Source organism: Mesoplodon densirostris, chromosome 6 (assembly GCF_025265405.1).
Source record: "Mesoplodon densirostris isolate mMesDen1 chromosome 6, mMesDen1 primary haplotype, whole genome shotgun sequence".
Taxonomy (NCBI): domain Eukaryota; kingdom Metazoa; phylum Chordata; class Mammalia; order Artiodactyla; family Ziphiidae; genus Mesoplodon; species Mesoplodon densirostris.
In genome coordinates, this window is record NC_082666.1 from 123,982,182 (window position 1) to 124,009,079 (window position 26,898).

Sequence of the window (26,898 nt, forward strand, 5' to 3'; positions counted from 1 at the left end):
GTTCATCCAGGAAGTTCTGTAACTCAGCAGGTGTTACCCAGGAATAAACACACAGCCCAGGAATAAACAAAGGTCCATAAGACAGCTCCATAATTTCCTCTTCACCAAAGATGATTTCCATCTAAAGTGGAGTCTCATATTCTAAGTTTCTTATTTTTTTTCAAGGGGGATTTATAAAATCCAGTTCGGTCAGTGTGACCTTTCTCTTCACTTTGCTACATTTTACAAACACATACATGTACTCCTAAACAGTACTGCACCAGTCAGGCAACAGAAATCACTCTAGTTAATTTAAATAGGGAGAGATTGAATACAGGGAATTAGGAACCTGCAAAATCTTTGAAAAGAATGGCGTCGTGAGCTCCAGCCTGGGCCTTTAAGAAAGTGTCCCAGAAAAACACCACCACTGATGTGGAAACTGTCACCTCTGCCCCAATCAGCTGGCCACCACTGGGACTGAGTTCAAGGACACGGGGGTTAGCTGGAAACCAGGGGTCTGGAAGCAGTTCCAAGTTCTTTGAATTGAGCAACTGAAAGGGAACGCCCTTTAGTAAGACCGGGAGCAGGCTTGGGAGGTGGGAATGCAGCCAGAGTTCTGTTTCAGTCATGAGAAATTTGAGATAACCTATGAGATATTCATGAGGAGGTGCTGCATAAAAATTGCATATGCAAGTGTGGAGGTAAAGGGAAGTCTAAACTGGAGATTTCAATTTAAGTGGTTTCATACCACATAAGCATGCTGCCATTTGCTTTCTTTTTTTTTAACTCAATTTTACTTTTGAGATCACCAACTTCTTGAGCGACTACTGTATGTACTCACTTTAACTCTGGCTCAGTCTTCAAATCTAGGGTAATCTAGCGTCTATCTCCAAAAACTCCACCGAACGTGTTCTGAAACAGGTCACCCAGCGTCATCCAAGGGCTCTATCGAATTTTTTTTCAGTTATTTCGACAACATTTGGGGTTGTTAATTACTTCCTGCTTCTCAGGAGTGGATCTCAGAAAACACTAAGTGTCTCAGGCACAATCCCAGAAGAGGTTATGAAGCAAGAGAAGCAAGCGTGGTCCTGGTTCACGAGAACAAGACACCCCAAGGCAGACTCGTTTCTCTTGTCGATCAGACTGATGGTTGGTAGATCAAGTATTTCTTGATTTCAGCAGGGTATCTATCTCTTACAACATTCTTCTAGCTAAAGGGGGAAAATATCTTGGGTAAATTCACAGATGACACTGTGAAGGAGGGAGGGAGGTCTTCGGCACCTATGTCCTGAGCTGTGCTCAGGGCAAGTTGGAATATCAGGCTAGGAGTATGTTTTAATTCATGGAGCTGACTACAAAGGCGCAGAGAGTCCAACAACCCGTTTGCAAGCAGAGCTCGGACACTCCTAAGGCTTAGGTTTTCCAGAAACACAAAATGAGCCAAGAGTGTGGTTTAAAACAAAGCTCAAACATTTTTAGGCAGCATTAGTATAAGAAGACTGTACAAAGGGGTAATCGTAGTTCACATTTATTCCTTCTGAACTTCATTTCACAAGAGACTGGGATGGACGTATTCTGGGTTGGCATACAATACCTGGAGCATGATATTTTATTCTAGAAATACATTTTGCTTTGACAAAGAAGAGTGTGACTAGAGGCTCATGGTCAGGATAGTGACAGACCCGTAACTATATGTACAGAATCTAGAAAAGGGCAACAAAGCTATTACTTTACTAGATATGACAACCAAAACGAATATAGAGGATCCAAATATTTAATGAAGAAACTTTTGGCATCTCTCTCTCTCTCTCCCTCTCTCTCAAGGGTCTGTGGCCTCTGGCTCTTTCTCAGGCCCCCCTTCTCTCCGGGCCGAACTGAGATTCTAGCCCCGGGGCGCCAGGAGGCGGTGGAGATGGAGCCCGGGCCGCCGTGGGTGCGGGTACATCAAGGGATGCCCGGTGGGACGCAACGCCAGCGGCACCAGGACAAGGGGTTGGGGCGGAGGTGGGGCGTGGTCAAATCCGGGACAGGGGGCGAGGCGGAGGCCAGGGCAAAGGGGTGAGGGGGGCCGGGGCCAGAACAGGGGGCGGGGCGGGGGCGTGGTCAGGGCCGGGTCAGGGGGCGGGGCGGAGGCCGAGGCAGGGGCGGAGCCAGGGCCAGGACAGGGGCCTGGAGCGGGGCCGAACTCGACTTGGGAGGCCCCGTCGGCCCGCCGCTCTGGTCCCGCGCCCCGGCCTTCGCCCATCTCCTCGCAGCGACCTGTACCTGGGTGGAAGGCTGAGGTGCAGGCAGTCATGGCGCTGCGTGCTGCCGTGTTCGACCTGGACGGGGTCCTGGCGCTGCCCTCGCTCGCCAGCTCCTGGGATCGTGCGGAGGAGGAGCTGGCGCTGCCCAGGTAAGGGGACCCGGGCCGCTGCCTGCACTCAGAAGCCTGCGCGGGTGGCTCCGGGCGGCAGGGGCGCGACCCCTTGGAGAAGTTGCCTTTCGGGACTCCCAGCCCTGGTTTCAGATTGCTGAAGGGCGAGAGCGCTAGGTGAAAGGTTAAAACAATTACTCGACCCTAAAGTACCAGTGTGTGTAACTAGATCCACTGTCTTTCTGAATGCTGATTATTTAAATCTCTCTAAGGACTCCAAAATTGACCTTTATATTGAGAGCTTTTCTTAAAATAAGAGAAATTGCTCCCCGAGCTGTCTGCTGCCCGCTTACTTCTCTGTAATGGAGTGGATCTTAAAGACCTAAGCTGAGATTTCTAGAGAAAAAAGTCCTGTGCCCTGCACATTGTAACAGCAAACCAGAAACGGCCCCCAAAGCCTAAGCACTGGAAAATGGTAGACAAGGAAGCATCACCAGTAAACGTGACATTCAGGAAGAGATTTCAGTGACATCAGAAAATATCTGTTATAATAAGTGCAAAAAAGCTAACCCACCAGAGTGTACAACTATTTATACAACATGGAAACTATGGAAAAAAGCTACATGTTGAAAATGCCTGGAAGAAATATACCAAAATATCCCTCTGGCTGCACCAATTTACATTCCAGTCGGCGCTGTACAAAGGTTTCTCTTTCTCCACATTCTTGCCCACATCATTGCTTGTCTTTTTGATAATAACCATTCTAACAGATATGAAGTGATATCTCACTATGGTTTTGATTACATTTCCTGGAAGCTCTTTTAACCACGGTGTTGTTTCACTTTATTTTTTTTTTTTTTTGGCCCATAAATTTAATTTTTTTTTAAAAAGACACAAAAAGAGAGTAAGCTACAATATGAGACACGTTTGTACCTGTGACCTCGTCAATGTGGGAGTGAACATGACTTGTGAATATACAAGTCACAAGTATACTTGTGAGTATACCAGTGAATATACTTGAGAGTATATTTGTGAGTACACAGGTCACAAATGTACAAGTTTACAGATGTGGGGAATTTCAAAGAGCTCTGGTCTCTGAGTCAGACCCAGGTTAAAATCTCAATTCTAACACTTAGCGTTGGGTGACCTTGCTTAACCGGACTTAGTCTTAGTCAACTCAACTGAGACCTTAGTGTTAGCCTTAAAATAAGAAAACACCTCCCCCAGAAATTTTTGTGCTAGTTAGATTAGATGACATGTAACGTGGGTGGGTAGCTGCGTTCCTGATACATCTTTTTATTTATTAAAGTCTCATGCACATTCAGAATGATTATTGGACATATTTCGTTCATCTAGTGTGACACTGACTCACACATTCTCCCTGTGACCACGGTCACGATAGTTCCCAGAAGCCATAAACAGGTTATAGCAAACCTAGCTGACCCCAGGAGGTCAGAATCCGTGCCTTTGACCTTATTAGCCTATGGAGTCTGTGAACCAACCATGAAGGTGTGAATTCACACCGTGAGCCTCAAGGGCCTACCTTGCACTGGGCATTTCCAACTTGCTTGCTATCTGGTATAAAAACTCAGACATCCACAGATGCCATAGTTCAAAATGAAGGCAGTGCCACGAGAGGTACAGAGTTCTTAGTTGCTTCAAAGGAGGGAGAGATTAGGTCTGATCAGGGGGAATCAGGAACCAGAGGCAGACCCTGAGAAGACTGATAGGATGCTGATGAGGAGAGCTGTGAAGGGAGCACTTTCCAGGTGAGGGAACAGCATGAGCAAAGGCTGGGAGGTGGAAAGCAAGGAGAGTTCACAAAACACTGAACATTCCAGCCTAGCCAGACAGGAGGGGAGGCATGAGAGGGAAGTGGGGAGGTTGGCTGGGCCTGCATTGTAGCCCCACGTGAAAGTCAGGCTGAGCACGTACCTAATTTGATAGCAGTTGACTCTGAGTTGAGTTGGGGTGGAGATGCAGTAAAATAATTGTTGCTCACCATCAGCTGCGGTGATGGATCGAGTACACTGGCCAGAGGAAAGAGACCACCGCTCCCAGTTTAAGATTTGAGAGTTTGGCAGCTGGAGGGCGAACAGTGTGGAGAGATGGTGAAGCCTGGTGGAGATTGGAACAGAAGCAAACGAGACCTTCTTGAGCTAGGAGTTTGCAGGGTCACTGGCATGGAAGACGAAGATGAAGATGAAGAATCCAGGCTGCAGGACCCAGCGGAGGACAAAGGAAGCCTGTGAGGCTGGTGTTGAAGCTGAGAGTGGATTAGGGGGTGAGGGCCCAGACATCTGTCAATAGCTGCCTGAGGACACGGTGATACGGGGGCTAGTGGCTGTGCTGAACTCCAGCAGTGGAGAGATTGTTGAATACCTGGGGTGAAACAGAGAGATGCAGATTCCTCCAGCATCACACAAGGGAAGGAGGGAGAGGGAGCTCCAATCTCATCTGTGGTCCTTCAGAGCAGAGGCCACCGAGGGTGTGCTTGCTGGAGATGGTGGTGCCTTGGCAACTGAGGCTGACATAATCTGGAGGAACCAGTATGGTTCCCTGAGATCCAGATCTGACATGTAGACGGTCATCGTGTGCTTCATGTAATACCTTCTCACCCAGCCTCGTGGACGGTCTGCCTGGCACCACTGGACCGACTGAACCCTTGGAATGATTCAAGTGTCAATTTCTTTCAAAAATGTTTACCCTAGAACTTGAGGTGCTTGCCATATGCAATGCTCAGTGAATGTTTTCTGAGCACGAGAAACAAGTGACCAGCAAATACAGAAAGAGTATTTGAGAACCAGGACTTCCTACTCATATCCTGTGTGCTGTTTCAGGAAATATTTATTGAATGTTTCCAGGAGCTTCTGGGGCAGTTCCCAGATCTGGGGTTGCTTTTTGCACCTCTGGGCTTTCCTGTACTCTCTGAAGCATCTTTCCTCATTTTTAACTTTACATATGGGTTTTAATTTGACAACTGATAACATAAACGTATTCTTATTATGAAAATATTCAAATGAACAGAATAATGTAGCACAGGAAATGTAAGTGCCTCTTTACCTTTCCTTGTTCCTCTCCCTGTCCCAGATATCATCTTAGTTGATACATAGTTCATTTATCCAAAACCAAGGGTTTAGTTTGTTTTCATAATTTGGGGGCAGTAAAATCCGACCTGTCTTCATTTGGTAGCAAGCCTGATCTAAACAAGCATGAGGCTATTTATTACCATTATTTATTACCTACTACTGTAAATAATCACACATCTCACTGTAAACATATTAATGAGTTTGATTATGAAGGCTACTGCAGGCTTTCCTGGAGATGTTACTTAATATGTGGTATATCCCCCATTTTACCTTTACAATCGGAAAAATTCTGACTTTTGAAACTCATGTAGTTCTGAGGTTTCAAATAAGGGATCGTCAGCCTGTCACTTATTTATATGAATTTACAGACACATTTACGCATAGATTGGTAGGTAGGTAGATTGGTAGACAGGTAGGTTAAAAAAAAAACAATAGAATCATAGAACATATATTGTTCTAGGTTTTAACTTTTTATGTAATTTTAACTATTTTATTTTATTCGACAGTTGGATATCTTTTGTGTCCATTTACATAGATCTACCTTGCTCTTTTTAACCACTCCTTAGTATTCCACAATATGGAAGTGTCATAATTTATTTAACCATTTTTCCCTGTTGGTGAACATTTATTTATTTGTTAGTTGTCACTGTTACAAATAATGTCACTGTAATATTTCTGTAGGGTAGTTTTCTAAAAGTGGAGTTGCCAAGTAAAAGTGATGTATTTACATTTAAAATATTGACAGATCCTGCCAAGCTGTTGAAAAAATGCTGTACCTGTCCCGACATTGCATGAGAAGGCCAGCCCAGATCCTCCCTGCAGAGGAGATGATCCTCTTAGACTTTTTTTTTTCAATAAATTTATTTCTTTCTTTATTTTTGGCTGTGTTGGGTCTTAATTGCTGCGCACAGGCTTTCTCTAGTTGCAGCGAGCAGGGGCTATTCTTCATTGTGGTGCACAGGCTTCTCATTGCAGTGGCTTCTCTTGTTGCAGAGCGCAGGCTCTAGGTGCAGTTGTGGCATGCAGGTTTCAATAATTGTGGCTTGCAGGCTCAGTAGTTGTGGCTCACCGACTTAGTTGCACCACAGCATGTAGGATCTTCCCGGACCAGGGCTCAAACCTGTGTCCCCTGCATTGGCAGGAGGATTCTTAACCACTGCACCACCAGGGAAGTCCCAACCCTTTTAAACTTTTGCCAGTCAGATGAAGGAAAAATATTACCTTGTATCAGTCTGCATTTTCCTCTCCACTGTTCATTTTTATTGGCCATTTGTATTTTTTCCTTTGGTGTTTACCTATTTATACCATTTGCCCATTTTTGTATTGGATTGTCACTTTCTTCTTGATTTCTAGGAATTCTTGATTTCTACCATGATGTTTTATGTTTTCTACTTACCGTCTCTTCTGCTACTTCTTTTTTTCTCCCTTCTTTTTCCCATCTTTAGTTGGGTTGATCAAGTTCTTTTCTTCCAGCTTCCCTTGGGGAAACATCTTGTTTCTAGTCTTCTTACTGATACATTTTGTTTCTAGTTCTCCTTAAGATTACTTTTGTTTTTTTTTTTTTTTTCTTTTTGCGGTATGCGGGCCTCTCACTGTTGTGGCCTCTCCCGTTGCGGAGCACAGGCTCCGGATGCGCAGGCCCAGCATCCATGGCTCACGGGCCCAGCCGCTCCGCGGCATATGGGATCCTCCCAGATCGGGGCACGAACCTGTATCCCCTGCATCGGCAGGCGGACTCTCAACCACTGCGCCACCAGGGAGGCCCTACTTTTGGTTTTTTAATATGCATATATAGTAACTCATACTGTTAACATAATCTTTTCTGTCAGCAGACATGTTCATTGCTACCTGTGTTTTTCGTATCAATATAATGATGACTTTGTCTGGTGTTTGTCCTGGGTTCCTAGTACAGAACTTCTAAAAACCCTTGGCATTTCCTGAGTGATCAGTGTGTCTTTGTTATGCTAATGAGGTGACTCACTTGATGGGAGGTTCTGCAGAGCTTCCTAATGGGGGCTGGTCACCAGAAAGACCAATCTCTGTGATGAGAGGTTTGAAACTTTGCACCTGCCAGAGCTCTAGGGAGGGGAGAACCCTGGGGATTTAGTTCAAACATGTCACCAATGAGTTAATCAATCATGCCTCATGAAGCCCCAATAACATCTCTGGACACTGAGGCTCAGTGGAGCTTCCTGGTTGGTGAACACATCAATTTGCCAGGAGGATGATGTGCCCTGGGGAGAGGGCCCAGATGCTCTGTGCGCCCTCACAGACCTTGCCTTCTGTGTATTCTTTAAAATAAAACTTAACGGTACAACTTAAAAGTAAGTAACACGTTTCAGTGTTCTGTACATTGTTCTAGTGAATTATCAGAACTGGAGGGTTGTGGGAACCCCCAAATGTGTAGCCAGATGGTCAGAAGTACAGGTGGCCTGGAGAACCCCTGAGACTGAAGCTGGTGTCTGACGTGAGGGCAGGTCTGTGGAAGACTTGCCTTTAACCTGTGGGGTCTGTGCTAACTCTGGACAGGTAGTGTCAGGACTGAATCGCAGTACACCCATCTGCTATTGGCCAGTTGGGGTGGAAACAGTAATAACATTCTGCCCCACACGGCCACAGCCAGCTTACTTAACCATCCTTCCTTCCAGCCTCTCATGCTCACTCCCACCAGAACTTTCCCCAGGCAGGTAGATTACTTTGCTTCCAGTTTTATCATGAGACAAATCTGCTGCTTCCAGCTCCTTTGCCTAATACAGTTGACCCTTGAACAACACAAGTTTGAACTGCACAGGTCCACTAGTACATTGGTTTGTTTGTTTGTTTGTTTGTTTCAGTAGTGAATACTCCAGTACCACACTGTCTGAGGTTGGTCAAATCCAAGGATTTCGAGGAACCACGTAGTCAGAGGGCCAACTATGGGTTATACAGGGATTTTTGCAGAGGGTCAGTGCCCTAAACCCCAGTGTTGTTCAAGGGTCAGCTGTACATTATTAGCTATGAATGTATGTATTCAGTAGGTGAAGAATCCCTTTGGGGGACAACGATTGAATTCTAGATATAATGGTTGAGTCTCAAGAGTTCAGTTGTGCAAACATCACTAATAACAATTATAGTAAACAGTGTAAGGTTAAATTTCATATACAACTAATGTTTTCTGGATGATTGAGGTTACAAAATGTATGCAATATAATCTGATTTAAAATGATGGCTGGGAGGGAGAAAGAGGAGTATTGTTTAATGGGCACAAAATTTTAGGTTGTAAAGATAGGAAGATGAAAAAGTTCTGGAGATGGATAGTGGTGATGGTTGCACAACAGTGTACTTAATGGCACTGATCTGTACACTTAAAAGTGGTTAAAATGGTCAGTTTTAGGTCCATATTGTTTAATGTATCATTTAAAGCTTGAGTTTCCTTCTTTATTTTCATTTTGGATGATCTGTCCATTGGTGAAAGTGGGGTGTTAAAGTCCCCTACTATGATTGTGTTACTGTTGATTTCCCCTTTTATGACTGTTAGCATTTGCCTTATGTATTGATGTGCTCCTATGTTGGGTGCATAAATATTTGCAATTGTTATATCTTCTTCTAGGATTGATCCCTTTATCATTATGTAGTGTCCTTCTTTGTCTCTTGTAATAGTCTTTATTTTAAAGTCTATTTTTTCTGATATGAGAATTGCTACTCCAGTTTTCTTTTGATTTCCATTTGCATAGAATATCTTTTTCCATCCCCTCACTTTTGGTCTGTATGTGTCCCTAGGTCTGAAGTGGGTCTCTTGTAGACAGCACATATATGGCTCTTGATTTTGTGTCCATTCAGCCAGTCTATGTCTTTTGGTTGGAACATTTAAACCATTTACATTTAAGGTAGTTATCAACATGTATGTTCCTATTACCATTTTCTTAATTGTTTTGGATTTGTTATTGTGGTCTTTTCCTTCTCTTGTGTTTCCTGCCTAGAGAAGTTCCTTTAGCATTTGTTGTAAAGCTGGTTTGGTGGTGAATTCTCTTAGCTTTTGGTTGTCTGTAAAGCTTTTAATTTCTCTGTCGAATCTGAATGAGATCCTTGCTGGGTAGAGTAATCTTAGTTGTAGGTTTTTCCCTTTTATCACTTTAAATATGTCCTGCCATTCCCTTCTGGCTTGCAGAGTTTCTGCTGAAAGATCAGCTGTTAACCTTATGGGGATTCCCTTGTATGTTATTTGTTGCTTTTCCCTTGCTGCTTTTAATATTTTTTCTTTGTATTTAATTTTTGATAGTTTGATTAATATGTGTCTTGGTGTGTTTCTCCTTGGATTTATCCTGTATGGGACTCTCTGCACTTCCTGGACTTGGCTGACTATTTCCTTTCCCATATTAGGTAAGTTTTCAACTATAATCTCTTCAAATATTTTCTCAGTCCCTTTTTTTTTTCTCCTCTTCTTCTGAGACCCCTATAATTCGAATGTTGTTGCATTTACTGATGTCCCAGAGGTGTCTGAGACTGTCCTCAGTTCTTTTCATTCTTTTTTCTTTATTCTGCTCTGAGGTAGTTATTTCCACAATTTTATCCTCCAGGTCACTTATCCGTTCTTCTGCCTCGGTTCTTCTGCTATTGATTCCTTCTAGAGAATTTTAAATTTCATTTATTGTGTTGTTCATTATTGTTTGTTTGCTCTTTAGTTCTTCTAGGTCCTTGTTAAACATTTCTTGTATTTTCTCCATTCTATTTCCAAGGTGTTGGATCATCTTTACTATCGTTACTCTGAATTCTTTTTCAGGTAGACTGCCTATTTCTTCTTCCTTTGTTTGGTCTGATGGGTTTTTACCTTGCTCCTTCAGCTGCTGTGTGTTTCTCTGTCTTCTCATTTTGCTTAACTTACTGTGTTTGGGGTCTCCTTTTCACAGGCCGCAGGTTCATAGTCCCCGTTGTTTTTGGTGTCTTCCCCCAGTGGGTAAGGCTGATTCAGTGGGTTGTGTAGGCTTCCTGGTGGAGGGGCCTGGTGCCTGTGTTCTGGTGGATGAGGCTGGATCTTGTCTTTCTGGTGAGCAGGACCATGTCCAGGTGTTTTTTGGGGGGGTGTTTTGGGGTGTCTGTGACCTTATTATGATTTTAGGCAGCCTATCTGCTAATGGGTGGGGTTGTGTTCCTGTCTTGCTAGTTGTGTGGCATAGGGTGTCCAGCACTGTAGCTTGCTGGTCATTGAGAGGAGCTGGGTATTAGCATTGAGATGGAGCTCTCTGGGAGAGCTTTCACTGTTTGATATTACATGGGCCAGGAGGTCTCTGGTGGACCAATGTCCTGAACTCGGCTCTCCCACCTCAGAGGCTCAGGCCTGACACCCAGCTGGAGCACCAAGACCCTGTCAGCCACACAGCTCAGAAGAAAAGGGAGAAAGAAAAAAAAAGACAGAAAGAAAGAAAAATAAAATAAAGTTATTAACATAAAAAATAAAAAAAATTATTAAAAAGAAAAAAGTAGTAAAAAAAAAAAGAAAGAAAGAAAGAAGAGAGCAACCAAACCAAAAACACAAATCCACCAGTGATAACAAGTGCTAAAAACTATACAAAAAAAAAAAAAAATGGACAGACAGAACCCTAGGACAAATGGTAAAAGCAAAGCTATACAGACAAAATTACACAAAGAAGCGTACCCATACCCACTCACAAAAAGAGAAAAAGGAGGAAAATATATATATTTATAAAATTTTTTTAAAAAGAGCAACCAAATCAATAAACAAATCTACCAATGATAATAAGCTCTAAATACTAAACTAAGATAAGCATAAAACCAGAAACAAATTAGATGCAGAAAGCAAACACCAAGTCTACAGTTGCTCCCAAAGTCCACCTCCTCGATGTGGGATGATTCATTGTCTATTCAGGTATTCCACAGATGCAGGGTGCATCAAGTTGATTGTGGAGATTTAATCCGCTGCTCCTGAGGCTGCTGGGAGAGATTTCCCTTTCTCTTCTGTGTTCGCACAGCTCCTGGGGCTCAGCTTTGGATTTAGCCCCGCCTCTGCATGTAGGTCGCCTGAGGGCATCTGTTCTTCACCCAGACAGGACGGGGTTAAAGGAGCAGCTGATTCGGAGGCTCTGGCTCACTCAGGCTGGGGCGGGGGGTGGGGGGGTGGGGGGAGGGAGGGGTACGGAATGCAGGGCGAGCCTGCGGCGGCAGAGGCCAGCATGACGTTGCACCAGCCTGAGGCGTGCCATGTGTTCTCCCGGGGAAGTTGTCCCTGGGTCACGGGACCCTGGCAGTGGCGGGCTGCACAGGCTCCCCGGGAGGGGAGGTGTGGAGAGTGACCTTTGCTCGCACACAGGCTTCTTGGTGGCGGCAGCACCAGCCTTAGCATCTCATGCTCGTCTCTGGGGTCTGCGCTGATAGCTAGCACCCGTCTCTGGAGCTCGTTTAGGCAGTGCTCTGAATCCCCTCTCCTCACACACCCCGAACAATGGTCTTTTGCCTCTTCGGCAGCTCCAGACTTTTTCCAGGACTCCTTCCCGGCCAGCCGTGGCGCACTAGCCCGCTTCCGGCTGTGTTCACGCAGCCAACCCCAGTCCTCTCCCTGCAATCCAACTGAAGCCCGAGCCTCAGCTCCCAGCCCCCGCCCTCCCCGGCGGGTGAGCAGACGAGCCTCTCGGACTGGTCACAGATCCTCTGTGCGGGAATCTCTCCGCTTTGCCTTCCACACCCCTGTGGCTGTGCTCTCCTCCATGGCTCCGAAGCTCCCCCCTCCGCCACCTGCAGTCTCCGCCCGCGAAGGGGCTTCTAGTGTGTGGAAACCTTTCCTCCTTCACGGCTCCCTCCCACTGGTGCAGGTCCCGTCCCTATTCTTTTGTCTCTGTTTATTCTTTTTTCTTTTGCCCTACCCAGGTACGTGGGGGAGTTTCTTAACTTTTGGGAGGTCTGAGGTCTTCTGTCAGCGTTCAGGAGGTGTTCTGTAGGAGTTGTTCCACGTGTAGATGTATTTCTGATGTATCTGTGGGGAGGAAGGTGATCTCCACGTCCTACTCCTCTGCCATCTTGAAGGTCCCCCACTAATCTCTTTCAAGGGTTTTAATTTCTCTTAATTTTGTAGTTTTTAGTGTAGAGGTCTTAGACCTCTTTCATTAGATATATTTTTGTTTTGTTTTTTTTTAATTTTAAGGTAAATGATTTTTTTTTTTTTTTTTTTTTTTGCGGTATGCGGGCCTCTCACTGTCGTGGCCTCTCCTATTGCGGAGCACAGGCTCTGGACGCACAGGCTCCGGACGCGCAGGCTCAGCGGCCATGGCTCACGGGCCCAGCCGCTCCGCGGCATATGGGATCCTCCCAGACCGGGGCACAAACCCGTATCCCCTGCATCGGCAGGCGGACCCTCAACCACTTGCGCCACCAGGGAGGCCCGATATTTTTTAAAAATTTCATTTCCAATTGTTTGTTATCATTTCTTTTAAACCATCTCTTTCCTGTTCTCAAGATTTTTATTTTGATCTATCTTGAAGTTGACTAGAAGTCCTTCTTGAATTTTTTTCCAGGAAAGGTGTGATAGCAAACTATTGTATTAGTTTTACCTGTCTGAAAGTGATTTGTGTGGTTCTCAGCTTATCAGTAATCAATGTTGTGGTCGGACCAGTCCTTGTGGTTCTTACTGTGACTGCAAGACGCCCTTCAGGAGTAGTCATCAGGGGAAAAAGTAAAGGTTTGTTACTTACAAGACCTGGAAATTACACAGCACTCCTAGGGCCACACAGTGAGGACGTGAGGAGAAGGAGAGTGAGCACAGGGGCCTGAATTCTGCTTTTACTGGGGATCATGGTGGGGGCCACCGTGGTTTTGTGGGCTCACTCTTTATTGGTGAATTTAAAACAAGAGCAGGAATTTAAAGCATGGGAAGAGAAAAAACCAAATGACCCAACTGGTCAGTTATTGAAATCAACCAAGATCTCTAATACAAAGGAGCCTCACTGGACATAAAGTAAGTTGTCTGTGGATAGATTTGGGGGGTATTGTTTCTTGTTATCTTTTTATCTCAGTGTCTCATGAGTATTACTCCACAATCTTCTTACATTTAAAGTTGCAGAATAGAAGGCTGTTATCAGTCTGAATTGTTTTGCTTTTGTGTATAATCTGTTTTTCTACACAAAAGGTTGTCTGTTATACTTTGTTATCCCAGGAATTGAAACGTTTCCCTACCCTGTGCCTGCTGTGGTTCTTTTTTCATTAATTTTGCCTGGTGTTTGGCGAACACTTTTGATTTGAGAGCTCAGATTTTTCTTCAGCCCAGAGACATCCTCTCCCATTATTCCTTTGACTATTGCTTCCCTGATCTTTCCTTCTGTGATTTTTCTTGTTTATTGAAGGAATTTGGCCTCCATAGGTCTTATCTTTTTGCACATTATTTTTAATTGCTTCATCATTTTACTCTTTGTTCTTGGAAAATTTGGTGGGTCTTTTGATTCACTGATTTCATTTTCTGTAATAGCCATTTCACTGTTCACTGCTTTTATTAACCTTAAAATTTGAAAGTCATGCTTTTTAATGCCAACAACTTATCTCAAATTGCTTCTTTTTTAAAAAATACTGCCGGCTTTTGTCCTATAGAGTCATTGGCATCTCCCTCCTCTAGAGCTGTATTCTTCCTTCACTTCCTCTTCTTTTATCAGCCCCTAATCTTCAGGCAGAAAAAACCATTTTCCCTTTGCTTTTCCATCTCACTCATCCACTGTGTAATAGTTATTTGTTTATATGTTGCCTCCCTTGTTCTCCTGTGAGCTCCCTAAGAATAGATCCAAATTTTTCCATTTTTATATCACGGCATCTGGCACAATGCCTTGATACCTTCGGTCCTCAATGCAAGATTGTTGAGTTGAACTGTATATTGCTCTTTGAAATTGGACGGCAGCTGGGGAAAGGCATGAGGGATCTTTTCAAGGTGATAGAAATGCTCTAAAACTGCAACGTGGTGATATTTGCACACCTCTATAAAATTACTACAAGTCATTGAATCGTACACTGAAAACATGTGAATTGGGTGTTATGTAAGTATAATTTAACAATGCTGTTTTTTAAAAAAGACAACTGATGGCAAAGATGTGCCAAAGCCACTGCTGATGCTGGAAAATTGAGCAAGGCTACATATAATAGGGATATATATTTTTTAATGTTTTGTCTAAAGTTGATTATTGTTACCTGCAAGAGGGTTAGTCAGGTAAAAGGTTGTTGACTGTTATCAGATATGAAACTCCCAGATATTTGTTCTCTTAACATGGGAATGGTAAATACTTTTAACTGGGTTGCCAATTCCAGTCCACTGTGAATATTTGCCTGGAACACTGAACTAAGAAGAGTCATAAATCAGCGTCTGGATGCAGTGGTATAGGATGTGGTGATGGGTTATTAAAATCGGCCAGGGATTCAGAGTTGTGCGTGCATGCCAGGTACGTGCCATCCATTATCTGGCTGATGTCACCCAGCCAGCCATGCTGGGGTAGCTCAGCCACCACTGGGTGTGGGAAATGATCAAGAAAGTGGAATGGGACCTTATGTTTTGTAATGTAGGGAAGTGAGAGGGCAATGAGCTGCTCTCTCTGTGTCTGCTACTCCTCAGGACCACATACAAGACATGGATATGAATTGAGGTGTATTAATCACCTAGGGTTACCATAACGAAGGACCACAGACTGGGTGGCTTCAACAACAGTTCCAGAGGCTAGAAGTCCAAAATCAAGGTGTCTGTCCCCTACCTGCCATTGTGATGAAGCCATTTGAACGTTCCTGATGTTTCTTTGTGTCTTGCAGAGGTTTTCTGAATGGAGCTTTCGTGAAAGGAGGCCCAGATGGTTCCAGTGCCCGCATGATGAAGGGAGAGATCACATTTTCCCAGGTGTGGTGACACCTCACGGACCCCCTTGAGAAGGTGTTCTGTAACTACACACCCATCTCCCCTGCTGACCGTAAGCCCCGTGAGGGCAGGGCCATGTCTGCCTTACCCGTTTACCCCTTATGACACTTAACTCACAAGACTGGGCTGGAGACATTTAAGATTGTTTATTGTCTCTTTGATCCAACCAGAGGGCCACACCCCAGTGATTAGGAAATTTCCAAGCCCTTGAAGATCTATGCCAGGGAATTATAGCAGCCAGAGTAGCTCTTTCCCCCCGCTTAAGCTGTGGTTAAATACACATCACATAAAATTTACCAACTTGATCATTTTTAAGTATACAATTCGGTAGTGTTAAGTATATTCACGCTGGGTAACCAACACCACCGTCCAGCTCCAGAACTCTTTTCATCTTGCAAAACTGAAACTCTATACCCATTAAACAGCAACTGCCCATTCCTCCTTTCCCCAACCCCTGGCAACCACTATTGAACTTTCTGCCTCTATTTAGCTACTATACATATCTTATAGAACTGGAATCATGCAATATTTGTCCTCTAGTGACTGGCTTATTTTGCTTAGCGTGATGTCTTCAAGGTTCATCCATATTGTAGCCTGTGTCACGATTTCCTTCTTTTTTAAGGATGAATGATATTCCATTGTATGGATAGACTGCATTCTGTTTATCCATTCGTCTATCGATGGACATTTAGGTTACTTCCTCCTTTTGGTCATCATGTCTAATGCTGCTAGGGACATGGGTGTACAAATATCAGTTTGAAACCTTGCTTTTAGTTTTTCTAGATATGCCTCCAGAAGTGGGATTGCTGGATCATAGGATAGTTCTGCATTTTTAATTTTTTGAGGAACCACCGTAGTGTTTTCCATAGTGGCTGCACCATTTTACATTTTCCTCCTAACAGTACACAAGGTTTCCAGTGTTTCCACATCCTTGCCAACCTGTTATTTTCTGTTTTCTTGATAGTAGTCATCCTTAGAGTACTTATTTTCAGACAAGGGCCACTGGGTCAGGGGAAGTTTTGTTAATTACTAACTATAAAGTGGGTGGACTTGGGAATCTGATGTCGGGATTTGGATCACAGCTCTCACTTACAGACATGTGGGCACAGCAAGTCACAGAACCCCTCAAAGTCTCAGTTTTGCCACCTGTAAAATGAGATCGATAACATGCTCCGTCTCCTAGGTTGTTATGAAGCTTGAAAAGTGCTTAGCACAGTGCCTGGCACGTAATCAGTGCTCAGTAAATTGTAGTTATTGTTGTTTCTAGAACCTCAATTTGTTTAAATTGAAGTGTAGTTGGGGATTTTTTTTTTTTTTTTTTTTTTTTTTTTTTTTTTTTTTTTTGCGGTATGCGGGCCTCTCACTGTTGTGGCCTCCCCCGTTGCGGAGCACAGGCTCCGGACACGCAGGCTCCGGACGCGCAGGCTCAGCGGCCATGGCTCACGGGCCCAGCCGCTCCGCGGCATATGGGATCCTCCCAGACCGGGGCACGAACCCGTATCCCCTGCATCGGCAGGCGGACTCTCAACCACTTGCGCCACCAGGGAGGCCCGGGGATTATTTTTAAATAAAGTAATCAGGGTCTAAAACCACTTCAATTCTCAATTAGTGCCTCGGAAAAGAAAGGCTATTGAGAATCTACTCTATGAGCACACAGATAAAGCAGTCTGGTTTTTTTTTTTTTAATTTATGAATTACAGCCACCTATCAGTCTAACAGGGAACTTGGGACCCATCATAATAGAAAGCAAAGCCCGCCTTGCCAGTGAAGACAAGTGTGGTCTTAGTGTGGGGAGTGTAGTGAATTGTGGTCACTTTAAAACTCTCTCTCTTTCACACACACACACACACACACACACACACATGCAAACACACACACATATTTTGGCAACTCGTGAATGAAAACTGTAATGATACCATTGGGGATAAACATTACTGAAGCGTGAATCAATAAAAAAAAAAGCTGCAGTAATATTGTCAGAAGGTAAGGAAAGGGAGAAGTGGTGTGAATTTCATTCATTTACACGTGACTATACAGTTTTCCCAACACCATTTATTGAAGAGACTGTTTTTTCCTCATCGTGTACTCTTGGCTTCTTTGTCATAAATTAATTGACATGTGGGGGTTTTTTCTGGGCTCTCTATCATTCTGCTATTGATGGGTATTTGGGTAATTTTTAGTTCGGGACTATTATGTACGAGACAAGAGTGTTACTATGATAGTGTATAAATATACCACAATCCATTCTGCTATTAATGGGTGTATTCCTTTGCTAGGGCTGCCATAAGAAAATACCACAGACTGGGTGGCTTAAACAACAAAATTTATTTTCTCATAGCTCTGGAGGCTGGAAGCCCAAGACCAAGGTGTGGGCAGGGTTGGTTTCTTCTGAGGCCTCTCTCCTTGGCTTGTAGGTGGCCGACTTCTCCTTGTGTCCTCACAGTCTTTCTTCTGTGTGTGTCTGTGTCCTAATCGCCTGTTCTTATAAGGACACCAGTCAGATTGGATTAGGGCCCCCCGACCTCATTTTTGTCATGGTCCGGATGCAGGTTGGAAAAGAATTTCCAGACACAAGGCAGAATGTAAAGATGATAGAATTTATTAGAGGGAGGGGTGGCTGCCTGAACAGTGGGCAGGCTGACTTCCTAGTAGTCTGGGAGAGTCGAGCCCAAACATGTGCTATTAATCAGTTTTTATAGCCAGAAAACAAAGGAATGGTCTGAGGTGAAAATTTCATTTACGGATTGGTCGAGGCACATATACCTTCCTTCTATAGGGTGGAGTGGGACAGGCAAGGTGCCTTTCCTTATTTGGGACAGGTCCCGTTGCCCAGGTGGGCAGTTGCCCAGGTGGGCTCAGGAATTTCGTAACCATCACAACACGGTGAGGAGAGCGAGTCAGAGTCCTGTAGGGGGTGTAACGCTGCAACTTTTACAGGCAGGGTCGTCCCTTGTCCTTGAAGCACCATTGTCCTTGGAGCACCACAATTTTACCTTAATGATCTCTTTAAAGACCCTCTTTCCAAAGGACAGTCACCTTCTGAGGTCCTGGGGGTTAGGACTTCAACATGAATTTGTAGGGGACCCAATTCAGCTCTAACACGGGGATTTGAGTAGTTTCTAGTTTGTAGTTCTTAGGAAAAGTGCTGCTATGAACATTTTTGTACATGTCTTTTGGTGAACATATGTAGACATTTCCACTGGGTATGTGTCCAGGAGTGGAATTGCTGGATCACAGGGAATGCATGTGTTCAGATTCAGTAAATGCTGCCCAAAGCTTTTCCAAGTGGTTTCACCAGTTGACAATCCCTCATCAATTCACTTTCACAGTGGATGCCATTCATGGAAGAAAACTGCAGGAAATGTTCTGAGGACTCTGGAATCTGCCTCCCTGAGAATTTCTCTGTAAATCAGATCTTTGGCAAGGCGCTTGCAGCAAGAAAGGTCAACAACCCCATGCTTCAGGCAGCTCTCACTCTCAAAAAGAAGGGTAAGGATCTGATACTGGCTGTTCTCTGACCCAACCACACCAGAACCCTTGGGAGGGTCAGGTCAGAATACATCTAAATGTGCATTGAATTCAATGACAGGCACATTTATACTCACATGTATTAGTAATTCCTTCAGTTGATTTTCCTTGACTAGGCATTTATTTAGTGGCAGAGCCCAGCTCTTCGTCACAGGCATGTTTGAGGTCATCCTACCCACTTAGCAGCAGCCTTACCTGGTTGTGGCTGAGACATCCCTATGTCCATGTATTTGGACATCCCTATGTCCAAATATGGGTCCATATTTCCCACTCATATTACATGGAAAGGGTCTGTCCATTGACTTCTCCTTGTCTTGTTTCCAGCATCTCCTGGTTCTTGTCCTGTCTGGTTAGGCAGGGGATAATGCTGTCTCTGTTTACGTTTCTCTAGTTTTGAAATGGGAACACCACCTCTGCCAAGGCAGGTGTTTTGAAGCGTGGTCCAGCAGAGTTTGCAGCAATGTAGACTGAGAGGAGGGTTGGAGTGACGGTCCAAAGGTGGACTTCAGGGCCTGCCTCAGCTCCGCCTGCACTCTGCGGCTCTGGGCAGCTTATAATTTGTCTGAGCTTCTATTTTCCTGTTGGTAAAAGTGGGATGGTAAGATCTGCCCTGCCTGCCCCAAAGGTGTGAGGATCGAATGGGCTGATGAATGTCAAAACTCTGATCAAATGAGCTGACGAATGTCACAACTTCTTGCTCTACGATTGCAAGAAATGAAGGGATGTAGTGTTCCCATCTGAAAGCCCTTGGTGCACACCGTTAGGGGCTCTAGCGTCTGCGCTGGGAGGGGCTTATGGGTAATGATGGTGCTTTTCTAACTCGTCAGTTTAGAAGCCAGACATCAGGAGATGGATGTAAGTGAGCAGAACCCCGCCTGGCCCCATCTTGGGGCCCCCTGTGGGCTACCCGGAGCTTCTCAGAGCAAAGTTCTTTAGCTGGTCTATTCACTGGTACCTTCTCACTCAGGATTTACAACCTGTATCCTCACCAACGTCTGGCTGGATGACAGCACCCAGAGAGGCAGCCTGGCCCAGATGATGTGTGAGCTCAGGCCGCACTTCGATTTCCTGATTGAGTCATGCAGGATCGGAATGGCCAAGCCTGACCCTCAGATCTACAAGTTCGTGCTGGACGTCTTGAAGGCCAGCCCCAGTGAGGTACCTAGACACTGCCTTTCGGTGGAAACGAATGTTCTAGAGATACTGAAGTCAAGGAAAATTGAGGAGGCGTGAACAGATGGGGGACACCTGGGACCTGGCAGGGTGGTCCTATGTCCAGTGGCAGGTGCCACTTCTCCCAGGCCAGGACTTCTGAAGGGCTTTTACCCACCCCTTCAACCTAGAAAGTTCTACCGGAGGTGGGCATCTGGCTCCTCTCCGTGGCTCTTACAGGACCTTGGTTAAAACAGGTATTGTCGAAAGCTGCCAGACCAGCTGCCTCAGTTTACCTAAAAGAAACGTAGACCCTGGGAGACTTTCCCAAGACACAGGCTAGTCAGGGTCACCCCACCAAAAGCTGGGCAGGAATGGGCTCCAATACTGCAGGAATCTCCTTGTAGGGTATCCCCGCACCCCTAAATTCTGTCTTCATGCCGTCTCTAGATTATCTAGTCTAAAATGTTGTTTTTGTTATGTTTGCCTACTCCAATCTCCAAAAAGGCCTTTGGACCAAGATGGAATTCATTTCTCTGGCATTTCTGACCCTTTCTTGTTAACCCTGCTTCACCCACAAGCTGGTCAGAGGGAAATCCTTACCTGTTCAATCCCAGAACTCTTTCCTTCTCAAACTTTGCTTCTGCTCTTCTCAGCCCCCAGATTAAGCATTATAACAGCGCTCTAAATTTTAGTATGCATATAAATAAATGTCTTTTCATTGATGGCTTTTAGGTTGGATGAGCTGCTTAGACATCCAGGCCTGCCCTAATCCAAGATTATAAATAACTGCCCCATGCTTTCTTTGACAACTTTAAGGATTTTCTTTTTTCTTTAAGGATCATTTCTTTTGACATTTAAATCTTTGATCTATTCAGAATTTATTTGGGGAATAAGGGAAGGAAGGACCCACGTTTTCCCCCAAACTGTTGAAATAATTAAATAATCTTTTAAATAATCTTTTTCCTCACCAATTGGGCATGACACTTTTATTAGAAACGAAATTTTCATTTGTATGTGAGTCTATTCCTCGACTCTCTGTTTTATTATCTGACTTTATTATAGTTCTTTTCCAGACATTTTTGGGGGGTCTATTCATACATTTTGATTTTCCTAGATGAATTTTAATGTCATCCTGATAACTTTATATACTTCTTTAATCTTTTTACAGTTTCAGAATTCAGGGAACATGTGTGTGTTTATGTTTATGCTTATGTAATTAAATGTTTTTAATTTTAAGAGTAAACAGTTACATGGAGAGAAAAAATTCTTAATCTCTAATCAATCCATCTTATTGTGAGACTACTAATTCTTAATCTCAACCACTGTTCTCACTTTAACGTGTTTCTGGCCGGTGGCCCTTGTGCATGAGTTTTGCTTTGGTAGAACTGATGCTAGTGTCCATGCTCTTCGCATTCAGGTGGTTTTCTTGGATGACTCCGGGGTTAATCTGAAGCCGGCCCGTGACCTGGGGATGGTCACCATCCTCGTCCGTGACACTGACACTGCCCTGAGGGAGCTGGAGAAAGTAACCGGGGTGCAGGTAACTTTCTGTCCGCGCTGAGGCAGATTTCCTGCCGCTCATTTGTGTTTAGGTACGCAAGCGACAAAACAGGTGAGGGCATTCGCTGCGCCCGGTGTGGTTCCCAGTAGGGAGCTCCTCGGTGGGAGACGGTCACCCTTTGTGCAATCAGCGTGACGTCCATGAAGAACTTCCTGTTTCCTTCTCTGCAGTGAACAGGGAAAGGACACTCTGAGAGCAAGAATCTATACCTAGAGTCTGTCATACAGAGTGAAGTAAGTCAGAAAGAGAAAGACAAATACCGTATGCTAACACATATATATGGAATTTAAGAAAAAAAATGTCATGAAGAACCTAGGAGTAAGACAGGAATAAAGACACAGACCTACTAGAGAATGGACTTGAGGATATGGGGAGGGGGAAGGGTAAGCTGGGACAAAGTGAGAGAGAGGCATGGACATATATACACTACCAAACGTAAGGTAGATAGCTAGTGGGAAGCGGTGCTTTGTGACTGCCTGGAGGGCTGGGATAGGGAGGGTTGGAGGGAGGGAGACGCAAGAGGGAAGGGATATGGGAACATGTGTGTATGTATAACTGATTCACTTTGTTATAAAGCAGAAACTAATTAAAAAAAAAAGAATCTATACTGGTCAGACTCAGGGGACCAAGACTAGAGGGGGGCCTTCAAAGCCACCCATTCAGAGGAAATACTGAGAATGTAGCTGCTGGGTTTGCCCCTGGGGTGTGTGGGGGGACCCCAGTCCTTCTCTGCTCTGCCTGGTCATGCTGCTTGCACTCAGATGTAGTGGTTTAGCTCCACCTGGGTCACACCTCTTGGCAGCCAGAGGGGAGGCTCCTAAGTAAACCTGTCCTGAGCCCGGGAGGCTGGGATGCCCATAATAATGCCCCTGGGGGATGGTGGGATTAGCCTGCTCTGCCAGAGCTGAGGCACCTTTTGTTGTTGTAATTTTACCTAAGATCACTGATCCCACTGAGTCTGGGCTTTTGTCGGCCATGCTTTGCACGTGTCAGTGTGATGGGAAAGGAGGTGCGGGAGCCCATACGCTTGATTGACGTAAAAGGCGTCCCACTGTTTTTTCAAAGGGAACTATATGAGCTTCCTACGGCTGCCAGAAAGTAGCACAGACTTGGTGGCTGAGACAGCCATCTCTCTAGGAGTCTAGAAGTCTAAGAGCAAGTTGTCAAGGGTTGGTTTCTTCTGAAGCCTTCTCGCTGTGTCTTCACACAGCCTTCCCCTGTATGTGTCTCTTCTTGTAAACACACCGGTCAGATTGGATTCTGTCTCCAGTGGGTCCACTACAGGGGCCTCATTTAAGGTTCATCACCTCTTTAAAGACCTTACCTCCAAATATGAGTCACATTCTGAGGTCCTGGGGGTTAGGACCTCAACAGACACATTTGGAGGGCACACAGTTTTGCCCCCATAACAGGAACAGCTGACTTCTCGTCTTTAACAAATAAATTAAAGCGTATATCTAATGACTCTGCAACCTTAGAGCATGTCACCCAAGCTTGATTTGTCTTTCTGCAAGCCTGGAGGTCCTGTGCAGCAGAGAAGAAAGCATCCAGACTTGGAATCGGAGCATCCTCTTGCTGGTTCCACTTGCCAGGTTCCTCCCCTCATTACCTCTGAGCCACAGACACCTGTCCTGTAAAATTGGGAAAGTGAGCCATTGTCCCAGCTATCTTTTCCTCAGGGGTATGGGGAAGGTATAAGGAAAAATGATAATCATTTCTTTTTAAACAGAGGAGAAGCGCCTCTTGTCTCTCAGGAAGGCTCTGGGAATCAGTCATGAATGGGCTTTATAAACTGGACAAACACATGGCGGAATCATTAGAGTAGGAAACCCGCACCCTCCCCACCTCTGGAACTAATGGGACATCCCCTGGTGTGTGACCTAGGAAGTCGGGGGACACATCAGATAAAGGACCCCAGGGGACGCTGGCCCTGGTGGGTGTCTGGGCTCCTTCACTGCCATCAGAGGCACCCAGCTGCCCATCCCCACGGGCCACACCCTGGGTCCTCTCCAGACGCCACAGAGGTGGGCGCCCACCTATCTCAACCTCTGAGGATGCCCAGGCAGACGCTTCTGTGTTTCGAAGTAGGTGAATTCCATAGTCTACTCCCCATTTTAGAGGGCAGAAAACCAGGTAGTGGAAGAGAATGGCTTCTTCCTTAGGTCTCACCTTTAAGAAAGATGAGAAACCAAACGGTGGGAGTCACCAACATGATGCTGTTCACAAAAGGCCCACTTATATGTGCTCAGCATCCTGTCCTTTGTCAATTCTGTCTCAAGGAAACCGACACGAATACATTACGGAAGCTTCTTAAGGATCTTTGCTCAGGAATTTTCCTGTTTACCGAGATGGACAAAGATGGGTAACCTGACCCCCCTGGGGCTCCAGAGGACAGAACTGGGGCCAGCAGGCAGAAGGCTTTCATCAGCTGAATTGCGTCCCCCCCACCAAATCCATACGCTGAAACCCTCACCCCCAGGACCTCACAATGTGACTGTATTTGGAGATTGGATCTTTAAAGAGGTATTTAAGGTAAAATGAGGTCATAAGGATGGACCCTAATCCATTAAGACTGGTGTCCCTATAAGAAGAGGAGATTAAGACACAGACACACACGGAGGGAAGGCCATGTGAGGATACAGGGAGAAGACGGCCGTCTACAAGTCAAGGAGAGAGGCCTCGGGAAGAACCAGCCCTGCCAACACCTTCTTGGACTTCCAGCTTCCAGAGCTGTGAGAAAATAAATGTCTGTTGTTTAAGCACCCCAGTCTGTGTTGTGGCTACCCGAGCTGACCCATACACGGCCCGGAGAGTTCGATTTTGGCCAACTTGAAGAAGAAACCCTTCAACAGGGTCATGTAAAGATGGGATGACTGCTCTGTGAACTTGGCATTCCTGGCTGTGTCCAGCATGAGCCTGGGTGACCACTTGAGGAACTGCCCTAGAGAAGAATTATATTCATTAAAGTCCAAAATCTCTGGGTTTGGGAGCAAGTGGTGTTTATTCCTCGCAGATGTGAAATTCAGTGGGTGGTGGCCAGGGGCTTGCCTCACAGCCATTCTAGGACCCAGGTTGATGGAGAACCCCTGTCTTCTATTGGTGGTTTCCGAGGTCACGCTGAACACCAGATGAAAAGGGGGAAAAGAATATAGAGAATCACGTAGGGATTTTCACAGCTCTGGTGGTCAGGCCATGCTCTTCTTTTTTTAATTTTATTTTAATGCATTTTTTATATTCTTTTCCATTATGATTTATCACAGGATATTGAATATCATTCCCTGTGCCATACAATAGGACCTTTTTGTTTATCCATTCTAAATGTAATAGTTTGCATCCACTAACCCCAAATTCCCAATCCATTCCTCTCCCTCCCCACCTCCCCCTTGGCAACCACAAGGTTGTTCTCTATGTCTGTGAGTCTGTTTCTGTTTTGTAGGTAGGTTCATTTGTGCCATATTTTAGATTCCACATATAAGTGATATCATACATATGGTATTTGTCTTTCTCTTTCTGACTTACTTCACTTAGTATGATCATCTCTAGTTGCATAGGCCATGCTCTTTGTCTGCATCCTGTTGGCCAGAACGCAGTCACCGGACTCCACTGACCCTAGAGGAGAGGGGGCTGGGTTGGTCAGTCACCCATAGGACTCAGGAAGCCATGGAAAAGGTGACCCAGGGGCTGTCTTACGGAGTTTTGTGAACTCACTCTGAGGCCTTCTCGTGGAAGGAAGCAGAGCCATCTCCCTCACTGTGTCTCTCTTACTTTCAGCTTCTCCAAACTGCAGCCCCCCGACCAATCCCCTGCGATCCAAGCACCGTGAGCCATGGGTACGTGCCCATAAAGGTGAGTCAGTGCTCTCTCACCAGCGGCTGAGTCTCTCTAACCAGCCCCCCTAAAACGACTTGTGAGACGTTTGTGAAATCTCAAGGGTAGCTACACATCCACCATGTATATGGAAATGGTATCTGCCACAAGTATGATTCCTCAAAAATCAATAGCAGGGCTTCCCTGGTGGTGCAGTGGTTGAGAATCTGCCTGCCAATGCAGGGACACGGGTTCGGGCCCTGGTCTGGGAAGATCCCACATGCTGCGGAGCAACTAGGCCTGTGAGCCACAACTACTGAGCCTGCGTCTGGAGTTTGTGCTCCGCAACAAGAGAGGCCGCAACAGTGAGAGGCCCACGCACCGCGATGAAGAGTGACCCCCGTTCGCCACAACTAAGCCCTCGCACAGAAATGAAGACCCAACACAGCCAAAAATAAAATAAATAAATAAAAATTTAAAAAGCTAAATTTAAAAAATCAATAGCAGACGTGGACCAATGTGGTCAGATTCCCACGGAACAACAGGCCACGTGGGGTCTTGCTCCGTCCCCACAGCCTGCGTGTCTAGCACTTTATTTCGTTATTTCATCCAGCGGGTATTATCGGCCCTTCCTTTGTGTCAGGTACGGGCCAGACAGGAAGGATGCAGGGAGGCACCAGATACAGAGAGGGAAATGGCCAGTCATTAGCCCAGCGGTCAGGGCTGCAGCAAGACCAAGGCCACGTGCAGAGGGGCCCTGACTCCTGACCCAGCCGGGATACAGAGCAGGGCTTTAAAACATCTTTTCAGGTTCACTTTGGGATCTTTCTTCATTTGTCACTGTGGCCATTTAACTACAACAGGACCCAGAGCTACGGGTTAGCTCACAAGCAAAACAAAACTCAACAGTTGCTTTGGAGCCAGATGGAACCAGTTTGAATCCTGGCTTTGGCACTTACTAAGTTGGCAAATGTGGGCACATTTCTTATCATTTTGGACCCCAGTGTACACAGCTTTATAATGAGATGGCGATAATACCTCCCCTCAATGTTCTTGTAAGGATTAATTGAAATACCCCATGTTGATCACGGGGGTAGGTAGTACCTCGTGCTTCATAAATAAGAGAGCTGGTGTCCTGAGCTGTGCAGGTCTGGGACCTGGGGAGGACCTGCTGCCCTGGAGGAGAGCCCCATGGATGTTCAGTGAGCATTTGCTATTTGCTAGGCACAGAGAGAAATACCTAGATCAATGGAGGTCTTCTGTGACCTCAAGGATTGTACGGTCTGCATTCTGCCGAGGTAACATTCCCTGCAGTTACATCACAGGATGTAACCCTAAAGGCAGTGGCTCAAGCGCTCAGAATGGGCTCTGTAGGGGGTGGAGAAAGTGACTGTAATTGCGGGGGATGAGATTTCAGTGGTGAAGTGAGCATCAGAGGATGACTGGGATTTGGATAGCGAGAAAGGTCTTTTCTGGTCAATGTGGCTGCTCTTATAACCCTGGGTGCCCCTGGACTGGTTTCATAAGGTTTCACAAGCTCCCTTCAGACCTCGTC

The 26,898-nt window shown here is 45.4% G+C and overlaps 1 protein-coding gene across 3 annotated transcripts in view; it reads left to right on the forward strand.

The window, feature by feature from the left end:
• The first annotated feature begins 2,148 nt into the window (after window positions 1-2,148).
• The window catches only part of EPHX2 (epoxide hydrolase 2), a 60,013-nt gene continuing 35,263 nt past the window's right edge, over window positions 2,149-26,898 (forward strand). Inside the window, exons 1-7 of one of the 3 annotated variants that reach the window (XM_060101399.1) lie at window positions 2,149-2,374; window positions 15,190-15,274; window positions 18,622-18,781; window positions 19,788-19,978; window positions 21,393-21,515; window positions 25,308-25,382; window positions 25,587-25,725. In XM_060101399.1, coding sequence (XP_059957382.1) covers window positions 2,274-2,374; window positions 15,190-15,274; window positions 18,622-18,781; window positions 19,788-19,978; window positions 21,393-21,515; window positions 25,308-25,382; window positions 25,587-25,649 — 798 coding nt within the window. In that variant the 5' untranslated portion in view covers window positions 2,149-2,273 and the 3' untranslated portion in view covers window positions 25,650-25,725. Of the gene's footprint in view, window positions 2,375-13,288; window positions 13,367-15,189; window positions 15,275-18,621; window positions 18,782-19,787; window positions 19,979-21,392; window positions 21,516-25,307; window positions 25,383-25,586; window positions 25,726-26,898 lie in introns of those variants that run through there. The other 2 variants (XM_060101397.1, XM_060101398.1) reach the window with 2 other exon arrangements.